The 25,026-nt window shown below is 48.9% G+C and overlaps 1 protein-coding gene and 1 long non-coding RNA gene across 11 annotated transcripts; both read left to right on the top strand.

Moving 5' to 3' along the window:
• Nucleotides 1-1,850: 1,850 nt before the first annotated feature.
• On the top strand, nt 1,851-4,319 carry LOC148002788 (uncharacterized). Its single transcript, XR_015631481.1, has 2 exons — nt 1,851-1,923; nt 4,034-4,319. It is a non-coding gene; the product is annotated as an uncharacterized LOC148002788 (long non-coding RNA).
• Nucleotides 4,320-5,600: 1,281 nt separating this feature from the next.
• Ube2i (ubiquitin-conjugating enzyme E2I) lies at nt 5,601-22,543 on the top strand. Of its 10 annotated transcripts, none has more exon segments than NM_001428975.1 (7): nt 5,601-5,745; nt 10,985-11,061; nt 11,189-11,272; nt 12,103-12,175; nt 16,045-16,154; nt 18,317-18,396; nt 20,559-22,543. In NM_001428975.1, coding segments are annotated over 6 exon segments (477 nt in total). In that variant the 5' UTR covers nt 5,601-5,745; nt 10,985-10,995; the 3' UTR covers nt 20,623-22,543.
• The last annotated feature ends 2,483 nt before the right edge of the window (nt 22,544-25,026 follow it).

The raw sequence follows: 25,026 nt of genomic DNA, 5'->3' as shown, positions 1-25,026 counted from the left end.
CGAATGCTCCAGATTTAGGACAGGTCTTTATGGTGGTTTGCATGAGAATGTCTTCCATAAACTCATATATTTGAATTGTCTTATTCCCATGATTTTAGAAGAGTTAGATGGTGTGGCCTTGTTGGAGCCAAGGCCAAGTCAAGTGTCTGCCTCTCCTCCCTCTCTCTCTCTCTCTCTCTCTCTCTCTCTCTCTCTCTCTCTCTCTCTCTGTGCCTGTTGCCTGTTGCCTGTTGCCTGTTGCCTGTGAATAAGGTTGTAAGCTTTTAGATACTGCCTTCCTGCCTGCCTTCCTACCACCATGCTTCCCACCATGCTGATCATGGACTAACCCTCTAAAACTGTATGTAAGTCCCTAACTGTTTCGTTTTGTAAGTTACCTTTGTCGTGGTGGGGGTCTTTATTTTGTTTATTTATTTTATGTATAAGTGCTCTGTGTGCATGTATGCCTGCAGACTAGAAGGGGGCATCAGATCTCAGGATAGATGTTTGTGAGCCACCTTGTAGTTGCTGGAAATTGAATTTAGGACCTTTGGAAGAGCAGCCAGTGCCCTTAACTGCTGAGCCATCTCTCCAGTCCCAGCAATAGAACAACAACTTAAGTCTTCCCAGTTTAAATAATCCAATCGCGAAAAATCCCTCACAGCTGAGCCCAGCTGCTTGGCTTGTAGGTAATTCTGAATCAGGTTGACAATCAACCAAGACTGGCCATTACACAGAGAAAGGATGGGCATACCTTCCTTGTTCTGCCTAGACTGAGAGACCCTGGGGTCAGTGGTATAGCTTCAGTGTGAGGAGAAAGCAAGAGACATCCAGACCTGAGCTAGAAAAAGTGTTCCTGGTGAGTCGTGGCTCTTCATATGCTCTGGGCATTAACCTTTATTGCCAGACTGTCTCTGACCCACCACTCCTGAATAATGACACAGGCTTTTTATTATTTATGAAAGCTTAGGCACTATAGCTTAGACTATTTCCCAACGAGCTTGTACAACTTCATTAACCCATTCATTTTAGTCCTTGTGTGCCACATGGCCTGCTCCTTCTCACTCTCATTCAAGTCCTGGTACGTCCGACTTCCCCCATGTCTGGCTGGCAAATTTCCCACCTCTCAATTCTTCCCCAGGTTCTATCTCTGCCCTAAGTCCCGCCTTTCCTCTCCTGTCCCCCTTTTGGCCATCAGATCTTTATTAAACCAATCAGAAGGTGAGGGAAGTGACTGTTTACAAAATACTAGAGCAGGTGATGATCCAATAAAAGTAACAATACCAAAGTCCAGCCTGCACTCAGCACTCTGCCAGTACAGCAATCAGCACTCACATAACACAGAAAGATAATCCCAACATCTCCCCCTTTTAGTCCAATGAAAGGCTTTTCTCTAACATCGATAAACTACATATAATAAGAACAATTGTGAGAACTGTAGGACCCTGTCAGCCCTACATCCAGGAGGTCCCACTCACGAAAACACGGAGATGAAGATCAATGCAATAAGCAAGAGGTTTAACGATCCAGTGCACTGGGGTGACCCTGTAATTGGGACAGAGATGACCCCGAAGAACAAAGGCCCACACCCTTTATACTGTTTCAGGGTATAGGCTTTAGGTTACAGCATGAGTTGGTTATTTCTCATCGGTGGGGCCTATTACTTTTTTAATTCATTGGTGGCTGCCTGTTGTCCCTTGAATTCATTGGTAGGGGAAATATCTTTGGCACGAAGAGGGGGTGGTAAAGGACCCCTGCTAAGGGCGGTTAGCTCAATTCCAGGAACAGAGTGTTTTCCTAAGTTCCACCCGGTGTTTGCCTAAGGCAGCCTTTGTCCTGAAGTTTGAACCTTACAGAACGGTCAGGTAAGAATTACATTCCCGATGTCCGTCACTTTGTATTCAGCAGCCTTGGCGAAAGTACTCCACTCCCTATCCTGCCTTGGTAAGTCCCAAGTTCTGAACCTAAACTGCTTCTTATCATTTCTTGTATTAGAAACCTAAAAATATCTTTTCAGACCTGAAAATATGTTATTAAATGCTAAACAATTTAAGGTTAATTGTGAGTCTATAACTATCTAGTCTTCAACCCCATCAAAGATCCTCAGGGATAAATATTATCTGAGTAAACAGGAAGTGCACAGCAAGCAGCTTCTAAAAGCTGTGGAAATGACAGAGGCTACTGTCTGCTTGGACAGTAACCTAAGGTTCCTCTGTAATGTTCAGGCATCCGTCTTCAGCCTACAGGCTCAGGATATCTGACAGACTTTTCTGAAAAGCAGGAATTATGAAGGACTCTGCAAAGTTGGTCTGTTGACTTCCTAGTGTCCTGCTTCCCCATGGTTTAGACAGCATGCTGTCAGCAGCCCAGGAAAGGGCTTTGTTTGCCACACCTGAAACAAACTCCACATGGAGGTTCTTCAGTGCCCGCCCGTAATCTTCATGAAAAGCCTTTTCTTTCTTTCTTTTTTTTTTTTTTTGGAGCTGGGGACCAAACCCAGGGCCTTGTGCTCGCTAGGCAAGCGCTCTACCGCTGAGCTAAATCTCCAACCCCGAAAAGCCTTTTCTTATTAAACCATCTGAACTGCCATATTCGGTAGATCTCTTAAGTGTCTGAAGACCATCAGTCTATGTTAAGTATATCGGAATAAGCAAATGTTGCTTGTCTCTAGCTATCTACTATCTGCCTAACTTTGAAATCTATAGGGGGCTAAAAGCTCATTTTAATTTGTAATTTACCAAGCTGGTACCTAGTAAGACAAGTTTGATTGACTAGTAACTTGCATTCTTTTTTGTTTTTTGGATTTTTTTTTGAGATTTATTTATTTTATTTATTTAAAGGTTTATTTATTTATTTATTTAATGTAAGTACATTGTAGCTGTTGTCTTCAGAGACACCGGAAAAGGGAATCAGATCTCGTTACAAATGGTTGTGAGCTACCATGTGGTTGCTGGGATTTGAACTCAGAACCTCTGAGAGAGCAGTCAGTGCTCTTAACCTCTGAGCCATCTCTCCAGCCCCTATTTATTTTATTTATATGAGTACACTATAGCTGTTTGTAACTTGCATTTCTTAATTATCGTAAATAGAGTGTAATTGTTGTTTTCAAGGGCTAGAAATGCCAGTTGTGGTGGTGCACGCTGGTAGGATTTGCTGAAGGAGGCAGAGGCAAGAGGATCACAAGTTCAAGGGCTGGAACTTTACATTATATCTTTAAATGAAGTCAGATAGATATAATACCTTAAACAAGAGTTAAAAACATGGACTGGAGAGATGGCTCAGCAGTTAACAGCACTGGTTGCTCTTCCAGAGGTCCTGAGTTCAATTCCCAGCAACCACATGGTGGCTCACAACCATCTGTAATGGGATCTGATGCCCTCTTCTGGTGTGTCTGAAGACAGTTACAGTGTTCATAAAGTAAACAAACAATTAAAAAGAGTAAAAACATATATACATTATGTAGTAACAAAAATAACCTTAAATCCCTATCAATATACAAAATCTATACCAATGTAATATATTTAAGACTTGTAGTTGTTTTCTAGTCTAATACACAGACACACAGACACACACACACACACACACACACACACATTCAGACACACAGACAGGCACCAATGCAAGTTTACTATCACTTTGATTTTCTCATTTGTCTCATATAAAGTATCAGTATACAGTGATTTGTTCTGATGTTATCACTTGATTAATAACCTTGTTCTTATTAGAAGAGCCATGCAGTTAGTCCTGGGTTCCTAGTACCATAAAAACAAAAAGCAACCCCCAATATACAAATAATCTCCCTCTCAACCTTAAGAAAGCCGTTTTCTTGGTTTTGCATGCTGTCTGATATTTAAAGTTCATGAACTGAATCAACTGAGAAACAACAATATATAAAAAAAAAAGTACATTTAATTATCTACCTATCATTCCTATATTCCCCCTTTTTTTTATCTCCTCCCCCCTTTTCTTTCCAACACTAGATAAAAAGATAGATGAAAGAGAGGAAGAGATCCCTAAATCTAACCTTCTATATTTTGTTTCCTCACTGACCAAGACCATTAACAATCTGTGACTGTGATGGTTTGAATACGCACGGTTCCTGGGAAGTGACACTATTCAGAGATGTGACCTCGATAGAGGAAGTGCATCCTTGTAGAGGTGGACTTTGAAGCTCCACCTACAGAAGAGTGTGTCTCTACCTGGTTACCCTCAGATCAGGATGTAGGGCTCCTCCAGCACCACGTCTGCCTGCACACTGCCATGCTTTCTGCCATGATAGTAATGGATCCAACCTCTGAACCTGTAAGCCAGCCCCAATTAAATGCTGTGCTTTATAATACCGTTGCTTTGGTCCTGGTGTCTCTTCACAGCAATGGAGACCCTCACTAAGACAGTGACCAAACCCCTAAGTGATGACGGATACCCATCACCATTGAACAATCAAAAAGCATCCACCCGACCTCTTGGGAATGGGGAGCGAGCGTTAGTCTGGGAGTGACCCAGCTGTTGAGCTGCTTAGAGCATATTAAAAATAAGGCTGCATGTGTGCCTTTCACTCAAGAACCCACAACATTGGGGTGGTAGCAAGAAGTGTGTGCCCAAGGTGGAGATCAGAGCGATTTACATACTATCCCTACACCATGGCTTTACATCACACGTTCCTGCCCTACAACCTTCTGCAGTGCCCTGTGGATCCACAGATCAAACACTCTGATAACTACATACCACTTCCAGCTGACCTCTCCACCCAGCCAGTTCTGCCTTTCCCTCAGTCTCATTCCTGCAGAAAATCCAATAGCCATGACTCCAGACCAGGCTCAACTGTGGTACTAGCTGAAAAGCAGATCCCAAAGGGGATGTGCTGTGATTTGTGCAACAAATTGGGGGTGGAATCATGGGCAACAGGAATTCAAGGTCATCCTTGAGTTGGAGGCCAGGCAGGGCTAATGCATAAGACCCTAAACTAAAAAACTAATAAAAAGTAAAAAGATTACTGGGCCACTCAGAGCCCCCAGATAATCTGCTAATAACTTTGGTCCCTGATGGTACAATGCACAGGTCAGGGCTGCTCTTGGTCAACATATGTAGGTGCCCAGGAGCCACCAGTCTTGGAAGCTGCTGTGCAGGCTGGGATGGATCCAAAATAGATGCCTTCTGTTGGGGGTACAGATCTGCTGGGGTCACCAACCACCACAACTGGGTGTCACGGACCTGTATCTAAGCAGACCTCATCTACAACTCAGCCCCAATGAGAGAATAAGGTCCCTCAGGATCTGGTGCTCATCGTGATCTTAACTCTAAAACAGTACGGCAAAGAACTGGAGAAATTAACAGGGTGAGCTCCAGGGAACGGTGGGCAATTATGGGCAAAGGGCATGGGACCTGGGTCTCTGTTCTGGGGCACCCAACAGCCTCAGAAGAGAAGAGGAGGACGAGGACGAAGGTTAGTAAATGGATGGAGACATTGACAGATAAACACTGAAGTCTCCAGCAACACAGGGCTCATATTGAGATATCCCAGGAAGCCCTTGTTGGCTGCAAGTGGCCCCGAAGGCTTCCGGCACGTGCCAAAAAATGGAGCAGGCGCCAGGATGGCCACCAGGGGGCCAGCCGACGTTTCTAAGTACCCGTCCCGTCGGTGAGTCGGTGAGGAAGCATCCGAGCACCGAGCTGGGTTGCAGAGGACTAGCGGAGGAAACTGGACTAGGCCACGGAGTGACAACAGCGTGTCCAGTGGTGCCAACAGAAGCCGCGCAGGGGTTTCAGGTGGAACGAGGTGTGGGGTGCAGCATAGGGGAGAGGATTAGGGGCGGGGGAGTTCTCGGGTGCTGCCCCTCCCCCATGGTTCCGGCCCATTCCCCTCCCCCACCGAGGGCTAATTCGTAGGTTAGGGAGCTTCCACATTTCTCTCCCCGTCGGTTTTGTTTGCGTTTGGTCCTTTGTATTAGGTCCGTTCATTGGGTAGGTTCGAGATTTACCCCGCCCAAATTCCAGGGCTAGCCAATTACAGAAAATGTCTCAACGCCCCGTATTCCGGGGATCGTCACCGTACTGCGACGATTCCCAGGATGTTTAGGCCTCAGTGATCTTTGCTCCCGGGACTCGGGCCTTGAGCCCAAGGATACCTCCAGAGCCTGTGCCTGGTAAGGTGCCCTCTGAGCATCCGAATGACCCTTGGAAATCTATGCTTTCTTTTCTTCACACGACTCTCTGATGTGTCCTCGAGTGGACGCGCTGATCCCGATGAGGAGTTTGCAGACGCTCCCTTGAGCCTAGGTCGCGTCCCCTTTAAGAGTGCGGCCGTTCAGGGGACCGCCTGCTTGGACAGGCGCCCCGGGCCCCAGCTCTGTAGGTGGTCGCGGGCAACGAGAGCGCAGCAACCGAGTAAGGGCTGAGCGAAGCTCATGTTTAAATAGACGGCGTAGGCTGCCGGACCGGAAAGACGGTACGCTGAGCAGGCGTGCGGCGGGCAGCCCAACTCAGGCCCCGCCCCGCCCCGCCCGCTGGGGTCCTGCGCTCCGGGCTGCGCGCGGCGGGCGCGGAGGGAAGTCCCGAGACAAAGGAGCGCCGCCGCCTCTGCCGCCGCGACGGTCCGGGCCGCGGTCGCCCAGGTGAGCCGCCACCGGCTTGCGCGCGCACTCCAATCCTCGCCTGGAGTCGCCGCCGTTCCCAGTGAGCTTCCGGGAGGCGCCGAGCGGAGCCACAGCGGCCTCCTCTCGCTCGCGGCCTCCTCCCGCCTCCGAGTCTCGGCCTTCGGGGCAATAGGGCCCAGCCGCTGTGCCATGGGCGAATGCAGGGTTGGGAACACGGCCCACTACCCCCCTACTCTTGGCGTACTGAGTTCCGCCGACCCCACAACAGATAATCTGAGCTTCCCAGTAGCTCCTAGACACATTCTGGGCGGTGCTGGGCTCCGTAGTTAGGCGAGCGGGAGTGCAGGAAGGCCGTGGGCACTGGGCCGTGTCGCGGCCTGTAAGCACCCGGAGTCACAGCAGAAGGCTTGGCTTACTTCGTTCGTTGCTGAGACGCTAGGCTTGTAGTTTGGGTTTTTGTGGGGGTCTTGTGCATGTTCTCTGCCCCACTGTTCTTTTTTCTTAAGGAACCGTTTTAGTGGATGAATTACCTCTCTGCATAGCAGAAAACGGGTATCAAAGGGGAATTTGTTTTGATTCTAAAGGTTTTCAGGCTGTGAGTGATTGCAGTCCTGCCCTCCTCTGGCTGTCTCTGCCACTAGAAACTCAAGAAACGGCGTGGTATACTTAGTGAAGGATCCTTAGGGCCTAGAGTGTGCATTCGAGTAGAAGAGGCCGCTTAGCCTTATCCAAGCCAGCCTTAGTGGCCGGTACCCACGTTTCCTCTGCCGAGGTGGGCGGAGATAAGCAACCTTGCACAGGTTCTCTGACCGGTAAGTAACTCTGAAGTAGGTGGTGTCGCCAGACGAATACTGCACACTGCAGGAACCTTGAGGTGGTAGAAAGACCCATCCCTCTGTGTTCTGCCGGTCTCTAGTAGTGGGGAGAGGATTGTATTTTGTTGTTTTTTGGGGGTTTTTTCCTTCGAATTTTTCTTTGCCGGGGGTAGGGGTGTATTTACATCACAAAACTTTAGCTCGTGGAGTGACTGTTACCGCTCTCGGGAGCAGCGGCACTGTCTCAAGGACCAGTTTCTGCTTAGATCGTTGCCAGTGTGTCTCTAGGGTTCCTTTTCTTTGACCGTGGGACCTTTAAGAGCTCTGGTAAGAGCCGTCTCTCACTTTGCCTCCCTGCTTTTGAGACAGCATCTCTTGTAGCCAAGGCTAACCTTGAACTCTTGGGGGTCCCCCTGGTTCAGTCTCCTTAACACTTGAGTGTGCAGGCACGAGCCACCACTTGAGCTAGCTTCTCGGTTCTTCTCACTTAGGATAACTGCAGTTGGATGCTAGGACAGAGTTTTCTGGGCACACAACTTTCTCCTGAGGTCAGTTATGGCTGTCCAACAGCTTGTGTAGCATAGTGTCCAGGCTTCTTCAGAGAACTGACCCGGGGTCCAGAGACCTGTTTGGAAACCCTGCCCAGACTTGCTTGGGATCTTCTGCCATCTGACTGGCTGGGTGAGGAGAGCAGCTCCTTCACTGCCTACCCTTAGTTAAAGAAGCTAGAGTGCTTGTACCCTTAAGCCCGAGGACGAGATTGGGCTTGTGCATTGAGAAGTTGAGAAGAGGGACACATTGGATACATAGGCTTCTGTGCCCTGCTCCAGCCATTGATGTCCTTGGGTCTACCTCTGCCCTCATACCCTCTAACCAGACAGCTCAGGTGCGCCAGTGTCACCTGGGCGTTGCTGTCAAAGCTTGCTCTTATCAGCAGCCCCTGTGGCCAGCAAACTGCCTGTCCTCTTAGATGGATGCCACCTGGGTCCTACATTGACTACAAGGACTATTATTAGGGCAGGTGTTGGGGTGGCCAGAACCTCCGTGGTTGTGCTTGTTCGCAGACAGGCTTTACTCCTTGCTGGGGAAAGACAGTTGGGTTTTGGCTGGACCCTGTGTTTTAGACTTGAGGTCGGTAAGAGAGGAGCCTTGCCTTTAGTTTGTACACTTTGTGCTTTGGGACTGGAGCTGTGGAACATAGGTGCTGCCTTTTGTGATTTATAAAAAAGGAATCAGGATGTTTGATAGAGCTAGGTATGCTTAGGAATGCCAACATTGTCGAGGCTTGTCTTGGCGGCTTGTGCTTTTTTTTTTTTTTTTTTTTTTTTAATTTTAGAATCTATTTTATGTGCATTGTTGTTTTATCTGCATGCCTCTATGTGAGGTTGTCAGGTTCCCTGGAACTGGAGTTACAGGCAAATAAGCTGCCATGTAGGTGCTGGAAATTAAACCAGGTATTCTGGAAGAGCATGTAGTACTCTTAATTGCTGAGCTATCTCACCACTCCCAGCTTGTGCTTCTGAAAGTTTCTTCATGTTGGCTTAGAGTGTACAGGATATTAAAAATGCCAATACAGGGGTTGGGGATTTAGCTCAGTGGTAGAGCGCTTGCCTAGCTGGTTCGGTCCCCAGCTCCGGAAAAAAAAAAATGCCAATACAGGCGTTTGTCTAAAAGTGACCTCACCCACTAAAATGTTTCCTGAACTCTAGGCTCCTGGGTGATGCTGCCACCTCTGATGGCAGTCCCAGCCTTTCTCTACTTGTGTACTTGTACAGTCATCAAAAGCAGTCTAGGGTGCTGTGGTGCATAATTGTCAAGGCCAGCCTGGTCTACATAGTATGTTTCTGGCCAGCTGTGGCCACATGGTGAGAATGTCTCCAAAAATAAAGGAAAGGAAAAAGTGGTCTAGGAGCCAGGTGGAGTGACTCATGCCTGTAATCCCAATGCCAGGATGATTGTTGTGAGTCTTGGCCTAACCTGGGCTACAGTGTGAGACTGATCTCGAAACAAGCCACCTCTGTCTTAAGTTCAGGGCTTCACCTGATTGCTCTGACCCAGTGAGTCTGTCTGTTCAGGTAATGAACAGCTGTGCTTACAGATGAGATGCATATCTAGTCAGCCCACCTGTAGCTCAGGGATTATGGCCGGGCAGCTGTGTAAGCTTGAGAGGCCCTGGCTAGGTCAAGAACACACAGTAATTCCTAGGGTAGTCATGGCTTTGCAGGTAAAATGGGCAGCCTGAGCTAAGTCTAAGTAGCAGGAACTCTAGGGATGTCTGCTTGAGGCCTGTCTGAGGTGGTAACAGGAGTGTGTTCTAGCAAGAATCTTGCTCTTGTCCAGAGGTAATTGAAGGTTCCACCTCAGAGTGAAGACTTTGAGCTGAAAACAAAAGACTAGGCTAGTGCTAGTCTTGCTGGGAGATTTTACCCACAAGACCAATAGAAGCCTGAAGCTGGGGTCAAAAAAGGAACCTCTGGAATTGGGGATTTAGCTCAGTGGTAGAGTGCTTGCCTAGCAAGCGCAAGGCCCTGGGTTCGGTCCCCAGCTCCAGAAAAAAAAGAGAAAAGAAAAAACGGAACCTCTGAGAAGCAATTCGGTATGAAACACCTATTGCCCTACTAGATTCTTGTTCATGAGGGGTCGTGTCCCTGTGATGCACACACCCCAAAATCCCAGTGCTCTGTAGGTTTGGGAGTCTCTGATTACTGTTTCATGTGATTTTTTTTTAAGTAATATTAAAAAGGATATAGAGGTTTAAAAAAAAAAAACCAAAAACCCAAGCAGGTGGTATCCAGGTTGGAGTCACAGTCAAAACAACAGGCTGCGGTCCTAGGTGAAGATGCTCCTTCACCCATGCTGAATGGAGTCCAAGTGTGCCAAGATGGTCCCTGGCAGAGGCTGCTGGCCTGACCTGGATCTTGCCTTCGTTCCCATAGGGTCATAGGGCAGATCTCTGAACTGTGAGCTGATAAGCTGCAGGCCGATAGTCTGGCCTCTTGGGGTAGTCTGCCTATGGAAGTTTGCCATGCTCTGCCCTATGGTGCGGACTTTTCTCACTAGTACATTTAGGAGTAGTGATTGTCCTCCTGTTGGACCTGATTCTAAGCCGGGGTCTCAGGGCCCTTGTTCCTGAACCCTCCTCTAACTCCCAGGCTAGTACTCTACCTTTGTGGTGTTTTATATGGTGCTTGGTGAACCAGCAAGACACATCCTAGCCTCAGATGAGTGTGTGAGGTACCTGCGAACCCCTACCTGTCCTGAGAGTTTGACTGTGGAGTGGGTGCTAAGTCTCGCTGATGCTCAATGCCTGCCAGGGAGGGGACAGCCTTTTTGCAGGCTATTCTCACTGTACCTCCCAGCAGTTGAGTTTGTAGAGCACAAGAGAGACAGCACTGGTGCTCTACCTGCCTGCCTGGAGGTGTTCTGAGGACTGGTCAAAAGTGCAATGCTCGCACTTGCTCCAAGGGCAGCTTGACCAGCTGGGCTCCACCTCATTTACCTGCTTCTTGGTGACAGCCCTCTCTGGCTGGGGTGGGATGTGGCTTAGAAGATGTGTGTGTGCTTTACCTAACCCTCCCTCTGTGGATTCCGTTCCAGGGACTTTGAATATGTCGGGGATTGCCCTCAGCCGACTTGCGCAGGAGAGGAAAGCCTGGAGGAAGGACCACCCTTTTGTAAGGAGCAGCCTGTGTCTGGTCACAGGAGGGGCTTTCCGTTGACTTGGTATACTCAGCCTGTGGCCACTGGGTGAGAGCCAGGCTTGTTGTCTTGAGCTGGTTTGTTTTGTGACTTCTTTCTCAGGGCTTTGTGGCTGTCCCAACAAAGAACCCTGATGGCACGATGAACCTGATGAACTGGGAGTGTGCTATCCCTGGAAAGAAGGGGGTAAGGGTGACCACTGGCTTTGTACCTACTAACTTAAGAGGTTCAAGGGAGCTGAACTACTATAGGGACCTGAGTACATGGATTTGTGACCACAGCTAGCCACAGGTCACAGCTCTCCCCAGGATAAGGAGTGGCCTGTGGGGTAGGGAGGCTTGGACCCTGGCAAATCATTGGATTGGTGACCAGCCTTGAGGTGAGGAGCTGGTGAAGGTCGTAAAGTGTCCACAGAGAGCACAGGCTGTGTTTCTTTACACACATTGACCTCAGTGCATCCAGTTGTCTACTCTTTTCCAGCCTATGTGAGAGGGAGGGTCTCCTTTAACTTCAGACATTGTCCAAACTTGGGCCTCCGGGTTCAGCTTAGTATCTGAGCAAAACCGTAGTTTGGGTTCATCTGTACAGGCTCTGTTGTGAGTGTGAGGTGGGTCTTTGACGTGCCAGGGTGTGCTTGTCTCTCAAGTCACGTTGGGGCATGGGCACTGTAGTGCTTCCATCACATGAGCTGAGAGTAGGAAAACCGTCTGGTGGCGAGTGGTGTGCTCTCCCCACCTTGATAGATCTGAGGTGCTGGCTTGAATAGTGCAGGTACGAGCTGCTGGGCTTAGCTTTTGTTTGCTGAGCTTTTTGGTGTCTCAGACACCCAAGAACTGTGGATCCTAAGCTTTCCAGCAACTGCCAAGCTCCTCATAGGCATGGTGGGGGTCTTCTTTGGTCCTAGGGGGACAGTAATAGTGTAGAGAACAGGCCCGAAGGACCCAGGTTTAAGGAAACTTCTCTTGGCTCACCTTGGCAAGTGAGCCACAGGTCTAACTCTGGTTCCTTCCCCACAGACTCCGTGGGAAGGAGGCTTGTTCAAGCTACGGATGCTTTTCAAAGATGACTATCCGTCCTCACCACCAAAATGTAAGTTGTGCAGAGAGCCGGCAGTCCACTTCCCAGTGCCACCCTTTGGGAGCCATGTCTATGGATGCTTGGTCTAGCAGACAGGTGTCAGTGCTGGGATAAAGTCAGTACTGCTGAGCCGGCTTGGATGACAAGCCAGGGTAGAGGCGCATATAATTAGAGTGGTCTCTAGTCCCAACCAATCGGGATGTACCACACGAGGCAGAGGGAGAGTTGTGTCAGGCTTAAGCTCCTGGGTGCTTTTGTGCCCACAGGTGCCACAGGGGAGTAGGAGAACAGGGGTCTGTAAGTTCCCAGTAGATTAGTTAGCATACATCAGGTGCTGAGTTCAATTCAAAGCACTAAAGGAGAGCGAAGAATCTCACTCATTCCCGTCTGTTGTGTTCTGTTGGATGCCCCACATCCCAGTAAGAGGCTGTGCTTGTGGCCTTCAGACCTGTTGTTAGAAGAGAAAGCTGAACTGATCTCAGTGCAGCACAACTTGCTTGGGTGTGCAGTGCCCACCACCACCATTCTGCCCAGGGTAAGGCCAGGTCTGAGCTGGTTTGTAAATAGAGATTTGCCTGCTGCAGGGTCCCCCAGGAGTGCTTAAACATGGCTTATTGGGAACCACTGGATGGAATCTTACCTGCTGTTTGGGATTTTCTTGTCTGTCTGAGTTCTTTTTGCCGTACTGTTGGTGATTCATTCATTCTTTCTTTCTTTTTTCTTTTTTTTTTCTTTTTTCTTTTTTTCTTTTCTTTTTTTTTTTTCGGAGCTGGGGACTGAACCCAGGGCCTTGCGCTTGCTAGGCAAGCGCTCTACCACTGAGCCAAATCCCCAACCCTGTGATTCATTCTTTTAATTGAGGGGTATGTATGTAGCTACGATTGAGACAGACAGAGTTGTTGGTCTCATTGCTCTCATGTGGTGGAATCTTGAGCAAATACAGTGAGACAAGAAGTCTCTCAAAACTGGCGAGGAAAACCAAGATGCAGCTGCTTAGGAGGAAAAAAGTGAACATGGAGAAATGGATCATGGCTCGTGGACATTTGGAAACTGAGCTGTTGCAGGAGCACCAAATGCTGGGGAGGGGGAGTCTTGTGCTCCGGAGACCATGGGCATTTCTGAGAAGCCTGAGGTAGCCTCAGCAATTATGTGAGGTGACGATTATCCTAACGAGTCTGCAAGTGCCACAGGGTATCCCCATTAGTCGGGCAGGATCTGAATTGTGTATGGAGGTGCAAAGGGCAGGGGCAGTCAATTCCTTGAAGTTTCAGGAGCCTCGACATCCAAATGGAGACCCAGGAAAAACAGAGTGCCTCAGCAGGGTAGACAGACCATTGTCACCAACTAGTTACCAAGATATGGTTAGATGTTGTGACATCTGTGCAAAGACAGGCCAGCAGACCATGAAGCAGAATGGATAGATAGTCCAGAAAAGCCAGGCCCATTCACAGCTGGGTATGGGATGAAACTGCTAGGCATTGCTGGTGGGCAGGGGAAGCTCCTTTGCCATGGCCTATAGGTTCAGCTCAGCCTAGTGAATGGGGAGCAGGGCAGCTTTGGAGGAGACTCCAGAGGTTTGCTGATCTGGGGTGGAAGGCATTCATTCTTAGTCAGGGAAGTACAAGAGGTGTTGGCCTCTCTGTGACCCTGGAGTTAAGTCAGTCTTAAAAGTCACCAGCTAGTGAAAGAAATGCAAAGGAGCAGAATGCACCGTTTCCGGGCCCTTCTGGGCTACCAAGGAGGTGGGCTGAGGCAGCCAAGAGCTGGGAGGGAGACAAGCTCTTGGGCACTTGCTGTGGTGTGTGAAGGCCATTTCTCTGGAAGATCTCTGCTGTTGCCAGTAAAGCTAACCTGCCACTATTCTGTAGAACTAGCCAGGAGAATAAATGCCCACACATGTTCACAAAGACAAGGCAGGAATCCCATGGAAGCCTGGTTGGGGATTCCAGAAATCAGAGATGGTGCAGGTGTGTGTTAGTTGCAGCCTGGGAAGTGATTGAAAGTAAAGGGAAACAAGATGTAGCTTATAAACCCCTGGACAGCAAAATGGTGGGCTCTTAATATCTGATCCATGCCCCAAAGCATCTTCTGCTGCTGACTGAGGCTAAAAGCTTGGAGGGGCTGATGGGCTGACTAAGACTCAGATTCAGGTTATCACTGGTAGAAGTAAACATGGTTGGCAAGTAAGATCAAACTTGTGTTTGCAAAGTACAAGTTAAAGACCAGAATGGGGAAGGGTGCCTGCTGAAAAAGACTTGTGTTGAGAATCACTGATGAGTAAGGGGCTCGAGATAAGGCGAGCTTTAAAGCAGAAGTGTGGGCTCTGTATTGGAATACTAGCTGCTCTTCCAGTGAACCAAGGTTGGATCCTGACATCCCATGGCAGCTCACAACTGGCTATAACTCCTGTCTTAGGGGATTTGACACCCTTTTCTGGCTCCCATGGACTCTGCACACACATGATCCACAAACATACACACAGGTACAATATCTACATACATTAAAAACAAAAAGATTGTGTTGGGTTGGTGTGGAACAGGCTTTCCTGTGTGGCCGTGGCTGTCCTGGAGCCTGCTCTACAGACCAGACTGGCCTCCAACTCTCGATCTGCCTGCCTCTGCCTCCCAGGTGCTGGGATCAGAGGTGTGTGCCATTGCCCCTCGGTGGTTTTTTTTTTTTTAAAGGTGGTTGCCAGCAGCAGTGTCTCTGTGGAGATGGGAATGGGAACCCCGAAGGCCTGGCCCAATAGTGAGACAGTTGATCTGAAGGAACTGATGAACCTTAGTTTGGGGTCACACCCTCCCATTTGCATATCATTGTGCCTGAGGCACAAGTCACTCAAGTCCCTCCTCACAGCTCGCTTGGAGAGGAATGCTGTAACCCACAGCATTCTAGCTGCACAGAGACACTGTGCAGAATAGTTAGGGAGTTTTCTATGAGCTTTTAACCTTAGTGTTGGCGTCCATTTTTGTCTCAGAGTTCAAGGCAGGACAGCCAGGGTTTCTACATAGAGAAAACTTTTTAAAAACCAAAGAAAGAAAGGAAAGAAGAAACAAACCTTCATTCCCTCCCCCAGAACAGCAGCAGTTGTAACTTTCCATACGAGTTCTGGGAATTAAGCCCTTTATCCGACCCCACCTCACCCTTGTTTTGTTGTTTGTTTTTTAAACAATATTTCACTAAGAAGCCCAGGCCGGCCTTCCACTCATAATCTTCTTGCCTAGCCTACAGAGCAGTTGGTGTAGGTGTGTGCTGCTGCAATGCTCAGCCCATGTGTATATAGTACTAGGAACTCAGCCAAAGCCTTCTGTACCCCAGGGACGTGTGCTGCCACAGAGCTATCCCAAGACCCCTTCATTTGCTAAAAAAACAGGCAGCCTTTATTTAGACTTGCACTTTGGGGGGTTATACATGTTTGAAAATAAAGAGAAAAAGGTTTGCCTAGATCAGAGTGAGACACATTCTCAAATATCGGCTGTGAAATAGTACCTGAATGGAGCGGATATTTCTGCTATTGTAAAGACATGTGGTGTACTTGAAGCCTGTTCAGTGAAGTGCCCACCCCCTGAATAGGTCTTTGGGGAATGTGTTCTGGCCTCTTTCCTCTATTATGGACATGAGAGAAGAGCATAGGCTCAGCTCCCCAACTCCTGGCCATAGTCTCTTCTGGGTGCTTTAGGTTCCTCGAGGCAGAGTTGTCTGCTGTATCCAGGCTTAGCTCCTCTGAAGGGAAAGGTATATTCTCTTTCCGGCCCTTCTGCTATTGAGTTTCTGAGATTAGTTCTTTTATAAAGGAGCTCTAGTGTCAGAAGGGCAAGGGCAGCACGGGATGGGGACAGCATCTGCCTCCAAAAGTATTCCTTTCTCCCCCTGTCCTCCAGGTAAATTTGAGCCACCACTGTTTCATCCAAACGTGTATCCTTCTGGCACAGTGTGCCTGTCCATCCTGGAGGAAGACAAGGACTGGCGGCCAGCTATTACGATCAAACAGGTATGGAGTGGCAGCTGGCTACTCTGTTATGGGTTTGTCCTGTTCACAGTAGCCAAGGCTGTTTTTCATACCCCACAAGCCCCATCAATCTAAGTCATTAGATTAACTAAGCCCCTGTCTTAGTCAGGGTTTCTATTCCTGCACAAACATCATGACCAAGAAGCAAGTTGGAGAGGAAAGGGTGTATTCAGCTTACACTTCCACTTTGCTGTTCATCACCAAAGGAAGTCAGGACTGGAACTCACACAGGGCAGGAAGCAGGAACTGATGCAAGGCCATGGAGGAATGTATCTTACTGGCTTGCTCAGCTTACTCCCCCCACCCCCTTTTCTTTTTTTTTTCGGAGCTGGGGACCGAACCCAGGGCCTAGCTCTACCACTGAGCTAAATCCCCAACCCCTCAGCTTGCTCTCTTATAGAACCCAAGACTACCAGCCCAGGGACAGGACCACCCACAGTGGGCTGGGTCCTCCTCCCTTGATCACTAGTTGAGAAAATGCCTTATTAGCTGGGTCTCGTGGAGGCATTTCCTCAACTGAGGCTCTTTTCTGTGATAACTTCAGCTTGTGTCAAGTTGACACACAAAACCAGCCAGTATAATTGACCCTTTGTCAACTTGACACACAAACACATCACTATTAAGCCTCAACCCTTACTTTCTTATTCATTCCCAAGATCTAAATGACTTTAAGAGTCTCACAGTCTTAACATATTAAATATTCAATCCCCTTAAAATGACCAATATCTTTTAAAATTCAAAGCCCCTTAACTGTGGACTCCACTAAAATACTTTCTTACTTCAAGAGGGAAAAATGTCAGGGCACAGTCACAATCAAAAGAGAAATCAAACTCAACTGTCCTATTGCTGGGATCCATTCGCAGTCTTCTGGGCTTCTCCAAGGACTTGGGTCACTCCTCCAGCTCTGTCCTTGGTAGCACACACCTGGTCTTCTAGGCTCCACCTGCCTGTGCTCCACTGCTGCTGCTCTTCTTGGCGATCATCTCATAGTACTGGCATCTCCAATACCCTGGGGTCTTCCACTGCAACTAGGCTTCACCAATACCCTCTCACAGGCTCTCTTCATGGTTCCAAGCCTCAACTCCTTTGCATGACCCCTTCAGTCCTGGGCCATCAATTGCAACTGAGGCTGCACCTTCACCAGTGGCCTTCCATGGCCTCTCACAGTGACAGTCCTTAGCTGCTCTTCATGACCCCTTCATGTCTTCAAAACCAGTACCACCTGAGTGACTCTTACACATTACCAAGTCCAGCCACAGCATGAGGTACAACCTTGACTGTCTCTGGATCACAGCCTCTTTGTGCTCTCAGAAAACACTTCCCAGAAGATTTCACCTCAGTAATGCTGGTCTGTTCTTAATCACCACTAATTTCTTAGCTCCAGCTGACCAGCATCAATAGTCCAGTAATGCAAAGGTCTTGCTTTAGTAGTTCTGGTATCTTGTTAATCACAGCTGATTCTTCAGCCCCAGCTAACCAAAACCACAGAATCTTCACAATCAAAACAGCAACTGCCCCGGAAAGAGCCTTCCCTCTGAAATTTCACAAGCCAGGCCTCTATCTTCTGCACTGTTCTCAACAATTTTCCAAGCTCCTACAGAACACTTAACATCCCAATGGCTCTTCTAGCTCAAAGTTCTAAAGTCCTTCCACAGTCCTCCCCAAAACATGGTCCTGTTGTCACAGGAAAACCTCACTCCTGGTACCAATTTGTCTTAGTCAGGGTTTGTATTCCTGCACAAACATCATGACCAAGAAGCAAGTTGGGGGGGAAAGGGTTTATTCAGCTTACACTTCCACATTGCTGTTCATCACCAAATGCAGTCAGTACTGGAACTCACATAGGGCAGGAAGCAGGAGCTGATGTAGAGGCCATGGAGGGATATTACTTACTGTCTTGCTTCCCCTGGCTTGCTCAGCTTGCTCTCTTATAGAACCCAAGACCACCAGCCCAGGGACAGGACCACCCACAGTGGGCTGGGTCCTCCCCCCTTGATCACTAATTGAGAAAATGGCTTACAGCTGGGTCTCATGGAGGCATTTCCTCAACTGAGGCTCCTTTCTCTGTGAGAACTCCAGGTTGTGTCAAGTTGACACACAAAGCCAGCCAGCACATAAGTGGATTGTTTTTGTTTCTCTTACAGATCTTATTAGGAATACAAGAACTTCTAAATGAACCAAATATTCAAGACCCAGCTCAAGCAGAGGCCTATACAATTTACTGGTTAGTAGCAACTCCAGCTGGCTAACCTTCCTTCCCTGGAAGTACAGACTGGATGCCTGTCAGATTGGAACTCTGGGGTATGATAGCTGAGAGGGAGGCCCTGGGGCAGAGGCACATACTCCCACTGGGTGGCAGCACCACAAGAACCACCAAGGAAACTGCATATCTGACCTGTCAGCAACAGAACCATGTGCACAAGGAGCTTACTCTGAGCAAGGACAGGGCCCAGACTGTGATTGTAGGTATAGAATAGGTGTTGTGGGCACTGATGGACCACTTAGAGTGATCTGTGGTAAGTGTATAAAAAAATTGACCCATTACATCATAAAACAACCTTGCTGGTTGAGTACTCTTGGCTCCCATGATTATCTACTGAAGGAGAATAACCGCACGTGATCAGTTAGAATTTGAATGACAGTTGAACAAGTTCTGTAGGAAAACACTTAAAATAGAGTTCTGTATGTATGCACATATGCACACACACTCTTGCACTTCATCCTTGCTGACTGAGGATCCTGCTGATCTAGGCAAGGACTGAAGTTACTGTGGCTAGAGTTTCAAAGATTAGTCTTACTGCAGCGACCTTGACCCCACTGTTCTCCCTGTGTCTCAGGCACCAACCTCCTACTCACCCCAGTGGGAATAGAGCAGAGTCCAGGCACCCCACAAGATCTGCTCTTTACAAGAACTAGGCAGGACAGGAAGGAGTGGATATGCACTGTATCTTCAGGGAAGGAACCAGAAGGTTGGGCAAGGGTACATGCCCAACCTTGATACTTGTGTGCTGCCTTCTGGAGGCCAAGGCAGGCCTGTCTAACATCCCTGGGGATGTAGCTTAACACGCACTGGAGCATTGCCTGTTGTGTACTAACCACCTGTGCTTTTGGGCCTGACCCTTGTGTAAGTGCTGTGGCAGGCCCCACCAGTGTTCTGTGGTGCTGGTTGCTGGCCTGCATGCCTCCTGGAGTGGCCTCCCACAGGAAGTATGCGGCTCATGAAGCAGTGTACTCCTGCCAGGCCCTTAGAGCACCTCACTGTGCTGGTGCTCAGCGGCGCCCTCTGGCTCAGACCGAGTTCTGTTCACAGTTGGCCTTAGGGTTTGGTTCCCAGCTAGCTAACATGGGCTCTGTTCCTCCAGCACTTACTGAGTTCTTAGTGCTGGGGTTTCTCTCGTGCATCATTGGGATTTCCGGCGATGGCTTGTTTTGTGTGTGTTTCCACTGAATATATAAAAGCTTCATGTCCTTCCTTCCTGAGGGACTGGTGCCTTGCTGTCACATCCTTGCCTAGTGAATGACAATACTGTGGTTGAGGGCCAACTGCCGTCCTCATGGTAATGTCAGCCCCTCCCAGAACTAGCATGTCCTAAGTGTTGTGTCCTCCTTTCTTGGGCTGGTGCTGGCTACCCTGTAAATTCTGAGGGCAGGCCTTGGGCTCAGGCTTGCTCCAGGAACACACCGCAAGATCACTGACGTACGCCAGACTGTTGAGTGAGACTCCTAAGGACTGCTGCTCTAAGGAGCCCAGCCTGTAAATGTCTTCTTGGTCCTGTGGTCCTTAAGGTCACATTGTTCCCTCACATCATTTTTCTGTTCATATACACGGTGCAGGCTAGCCTAGGTCTGAAGTCTCACCAGTGGGCCCATGCCTTCCATATTGAAAGCCCACAGATACTCTTACCTGTTTTCAGAACTGAGCAAAACCTAGTCCCAGTGGGCTGTCCTCCACCTGATTGCAGTGTCCCACACTTACCTGTTCTTGCTGATTAAGACCAGACTTACTGAACTTGCTAGGTGGAGATACGCGCTTGTCTTCCCAGCCATACTGAGAGGCTATGGTGTAGTGAGTTCACTGATCTGTTTCCCAGTAATGGAGCCAGCAGACCGCACTTAGAGTCAGTAGTGGGAGTAAGCGGAGTGCCATTGCAGGAAGCCGAGACCACTCTATTCCGTGTGGTTGTCAATGTTCAGTCCCTGAGGTTGAGGTGGATACAGAACCTCTCAGTGGAGGTTGCTGCCCCTCCCCTGTCACAGGGCCACCTGGTATAACCAGCCACTTTGTCTCCCTGCTCATGGGCAGACGGTGGGTGGGTTCCCTCTCCATCTCAGCAAGCAGGTCATGTTTCCACACTATCTAACTGTTTTCTCTCTTGACCTCCTCAGCCAAAACAGAGTGGAATATGAGAAAAGGGTTCGAGCACAAGCGAAGAAGTTTGCCCCCTCATAAGCAGCGGCCCGGGCTCCATGACGAGGAAGGGATTGGCTTGGCAAGAACTTGTTTACAACCTTTTGCAGATCTAAGTCGCTCCGTACAGTTACTAGTAGCCTGGGAGGGTTGAGCGGGCGCCATTTTCCATTTCCGCCACTGGCATATTCAGTCTTTTGTATTTTTGATTATTGAGTAAAACTTGCTTTTATTTTAATATTGATGTCAGTATTTCAACTGCTGTAAAATGATAAACTTTTGTACTTGGTAAGCCCCTAGGAGCTAGTTTCTTCTCGTCGCGCTCGGATGCAGGCATGCTTCCCACTGTTCAGAGCTCTGGCCTCCAGCTGGCTGTATGACAGAACCACACTGTCCCTCCTTCCTTCCCTACCCTCGTCCTTCTCAGAAACCTGGGCTGTTGCTTATGAGCCTCAGATCCAAAGTTGGCCAGCATCTCCATTCTGCACCACTTCCTTTGTGTTTATATGGCGTTTTGTCTGTGTTGCTGTTTAGAGTAAATAAACTGTTTATATAAAGGTTTTTGTTGCATTATCATCATTAAAATGTGAGGAGGTACCTCAGTATGTCTGGCCCTCCTCACGTGGCTGCAGCCCTTGCCAGGCACCAAGGCTGAGCCCCAGGACCAGCACCTATCACAGCTTCTGCTAGGGATATGCCCAGGCCCCATGCAGCTCCATGTTCATCTGGTTCTTTGTAAATAGGACTGTGTACAGAGATGTGTTCTGTTCTCCCCACCTGGGTCTTTGGGCCTTAAGGTACCAGGCAGCGTTGAGGTCCTCATGAAGTTGGAATCCGCATCCAGCCTTCGTAAGCCCAGCAAGGTGAAAGACTGGCTGATCCAGACCAAGGCTGAGGCCTGGTGAGAGCCCAGGACAAACTGGCCTGCACTGATCTCCCTGCCTGTTAGCTGTACAGTGGGCCTCACTGTGGCCTGGATGCTAGCTTCAGGCCTTTTGATGCCCTACCCTTGCACCTGGAAGAGGCAACCCTGCCACCGGCCCAGGCAAACAGCGGGTCCTTCCTCTAGAGCACCTGAGCACACAGTTCCGCACCTCCTGGCCTGCATTCAACCTTACCCTACAGCCCAGGAGACCAGCCTGGTGTGGCCTCGGCACAGGATGACCTCAGGTACTACCGTCCACATACTCTGCTTGCTGAAGCTGGTCTGGGTGAAGCTGCTCTTGATGGTGGCCCACCTGGGCTGGGCTGGGTCTATGATCTTGGGGCTTACAGAGCATAGGGAAGTGCAGTGGACATAGGCAGTGATCAGTCTCCATCAGACTTGGTCCTGAGGCCCCCTGGAAGAACCTTGACATGGGAACCAGGCACCAGTGGCTCAAGTTCAGGGACCAATCAAGGGGTGGCCAGGTCTGTAGTCAAGAGTCTTTGCTCTGGAATTGAGGGAACTTGTGCTCACACAGCTGGTGGCACCGGTATGGACTGGGTTGCCAGTGCCTTGTGGGTATGTTTGGCCACGAGTATAGTCAGGAGCTGAGTTTGGATGGACAGTTGCAGCTAATGGCACAGGGCCTCACCCGGGGAGTTCAGGCTGGTGTGTGTGTGTAGCCTGCTCTCAGAATGTCTTATTTTGTAACAACTGACTACATTTAGTAATAGGTACACATGTATATGGTTAATATATGGAAATTCAATATATTTTATAGTTAAAGTATTCTAAAGTAACTGATGTTTCTAGCAAACTGTAGTGACCCCAGCTATGAAGTGTTCCTTTTGTACCACAGTCCTTGGATTACCAGAGATGTGAATCTTGTAACATGAGAATGTGGTCTGTGACCATCCTGTGTTAAGATGGTGGGGAGGAGGGTATCCCAGCATGAAGCCTCATTGGTAAGGAATTGTGGGCAACAGATTAACCACTGTATCTACAAATCCTCTAATTAAAACATTTCCACAAACTGCAGCCCTCAGGTTGTGTCCTTTGCTTCCCCCCCCCCAATCTCTCCCGGTCCTGGTGGGGGCTCACCCATACCCAATGTCCATCTGCCCACAGTATATCATACTCTTAGGATCTCACCAGCATCTCCCCAAGCCTAATAAAGTAAGGTGGTCTCCTTGGGAACCCGGTTCCTGGGTGGGGCTTCTAAGTGAGGGGAGTTTACTGACAGACATCAAAGCCGAGTGCTCCTTGGGGGCGGGGGGGGGGCTGTAGCAGGGAAGATGGCAGAGGAACGGGGTTTTGTTCCCAGCACCCACATCAGGCCATTCTGCAGCAGCCTGTAACTCAAGCACCAGAGGATCCAATGCCCGCTTTTGGCCTTCACAGGCACCCACCCAGACAAATAGGCACGCACACAAAAGTTTTTAAGGGCTTTAAAAGAAAGTCTTTGACAGGTCTCCAGGAATGCTAGTGGTCAGCACTGGCCATGCCCATCAGGTGATTTCATGGGTGCAGCTCCCAGGAGCTTGGGCCTTGTCCTCCGTCCGTGGAGGCCTTTGTCTTATTGCTGTGGTCAAACACCATCACCAGAAATCAAACTAGGCAGGAAAGGGTTTATTTGGCTTACACTTCCATATCACATTATCACTGTTCATCGTCAAAGGAAGTCAGGACAGGAACCTGCCTGCCCAGGCCAGATGCAGAGGCCGTGGGGTCGTGCTGCTTACTGGCTTGCTCCCCATAGCTTGCTTGCTCCATGTTTCTTATAGAACCCAGGACCACTTGCCCAGGGTGAGCTGGTTCACAATAGTGTGGCCCTTACCTAACAATCACTTAATTAAGAAAATACCCTACAGCCTTTCCTGCAAGCCCGATCTTATGAAGGCATTTTGTTAATTGAGGTTCCCTCCCCTCCCGATGACTTTGGCTTATGTCAAGTTGACACAGAACTATACAACACAACCTTGCATCTACCAAGATCCCCTGGGACTTGGCCAGCTAGAAGACCTAGCCACTGCTGCTCTCCACAATGATGGTTTGGGGCTTATTGCTTCCCTGGGCCATCCAGCCACAGGCCACAGAGGAAGCCCAAGGACACCGGGGCAATTCATGAATAAAGAAAGTGCAGTGACATCTGGATATGCTACATCATTGTCTGGGCCCAGGACTGACTTGGACCTTCTGGAACTGATTTGAACCAGTTCCAGCCGGGAGGACTCAAGAAATGTTGGGCTTGAGGAATTTGTCCCACCTGACCCTGACACTGAGTTGTGGGTGGGGGCATTCAGTAGCTCTCGAGAGTATCAGAGGCCTCTGGATACTGTCAGTGACTCTGAGGAGTCATTGGGCCTGACCTGGGACAATCATGTCCCTGGAAGGCCATACCTCAACTCTTGGTGGAGAAAGGGGGCAAATGACACAGAAATGTAGGGGAAACAGTCTGGGTTTGTCCATCCAGGCCCCTGCCTGCCCAGGCCAGATCATCTGGGTCCTCATCCCAGGATACCGCCTCATAAGAAAGTTCTCACCCCTCTAAAGATTCCGGTCTCTGGAAGGGGCTGGTCCCTAAGCTGAGAGGAGGGTGTCTCCAAACCCAGGTTCTGCAGAGAGTGATGAACACATATGAACCCTATTGCACACTTTGGCCCCACTTGGCCTTTGACCATGGCAATGACCATTATGGGAAACAGGCCCTGGTACACTACCCCTCACTGGACGGATACCAAGACCTTGTGTTCCCCAGCAGGCCCCCCGGAGTCTCAAGATGGGCTTAGACCCACCAAAAGGCCTTGGCCATGCCCTATCCAGGACCTGCTTCTTTTGCCTCTCCTCCAGCTTGGTTCCACAAAAATCAGCATGTGAAATAACACTAACCCTTGGTGAGAGAATGCTGACCTAGCATGCTTCACCCTACATTCAGTCCCTAGTAGTGTCTACACAAAAACAAAACAGACTGGCTCATTAGTCATCCTCTGGGCTAATGATGGAGCTGTTGGTAGAGCGCTTGCTTGTCTAGCATGTACAAGGGCCCAGCATCTGTCCCCACACCTGCATAAAACCAGGAATGGTGGCACATGCCTGTAATTCCAGCCCTTAAGAGGCAGAGGCAGAAAGATGAGAAAATTAAAGTTAACTATGGCCACCTAACAAGTTTGAGGTTTGATGCCAACCTGAGCTACATGAAAATCTGTGTTTTTCTTCATTTTGTTTTGGTTTTGTTTTTGAGGAGGGACTTCACATGCGGTAGCACCCAGACCTGAGCTGGCTCCGGGTGCCTGGACACTGGCTGCAGAAAGGTCACAAAATATTTGGTGTGACCTACAGTTCAAGCACCAGTTTCTCAGGCAGGCCATCCTGAACCACATCTACCCCTGAAGGCACTTTTCTTCAGCCAGTGGATGGATTCGGGCAAACCTCAAGGGAACATGGAACTCTTTTTTTTAAAAGATTTTATTATATATATATATATATATATATATATATATATATATATATATATATGTACA

The sequence above is a fragment of the Rattus norvegicus genome, chromosome 10, assembly GCF_021556685.1.
Source record: "Rattus norvegicus strain SHRSP/BbbUtx chromosome 10, alternate assembly SHRSP_T2T, whole genome shotgun sequence".
In the NCBI taxonomy this organism is placed as follows: Eukaryota; Metazoa; Chordata; class Mammalia; order Rodentia; family Muridae; genus Rattus; species Rattus norvegicus.
This window is presented reverse-complemented; position numbering and strand designations above follow the sequence as displayed.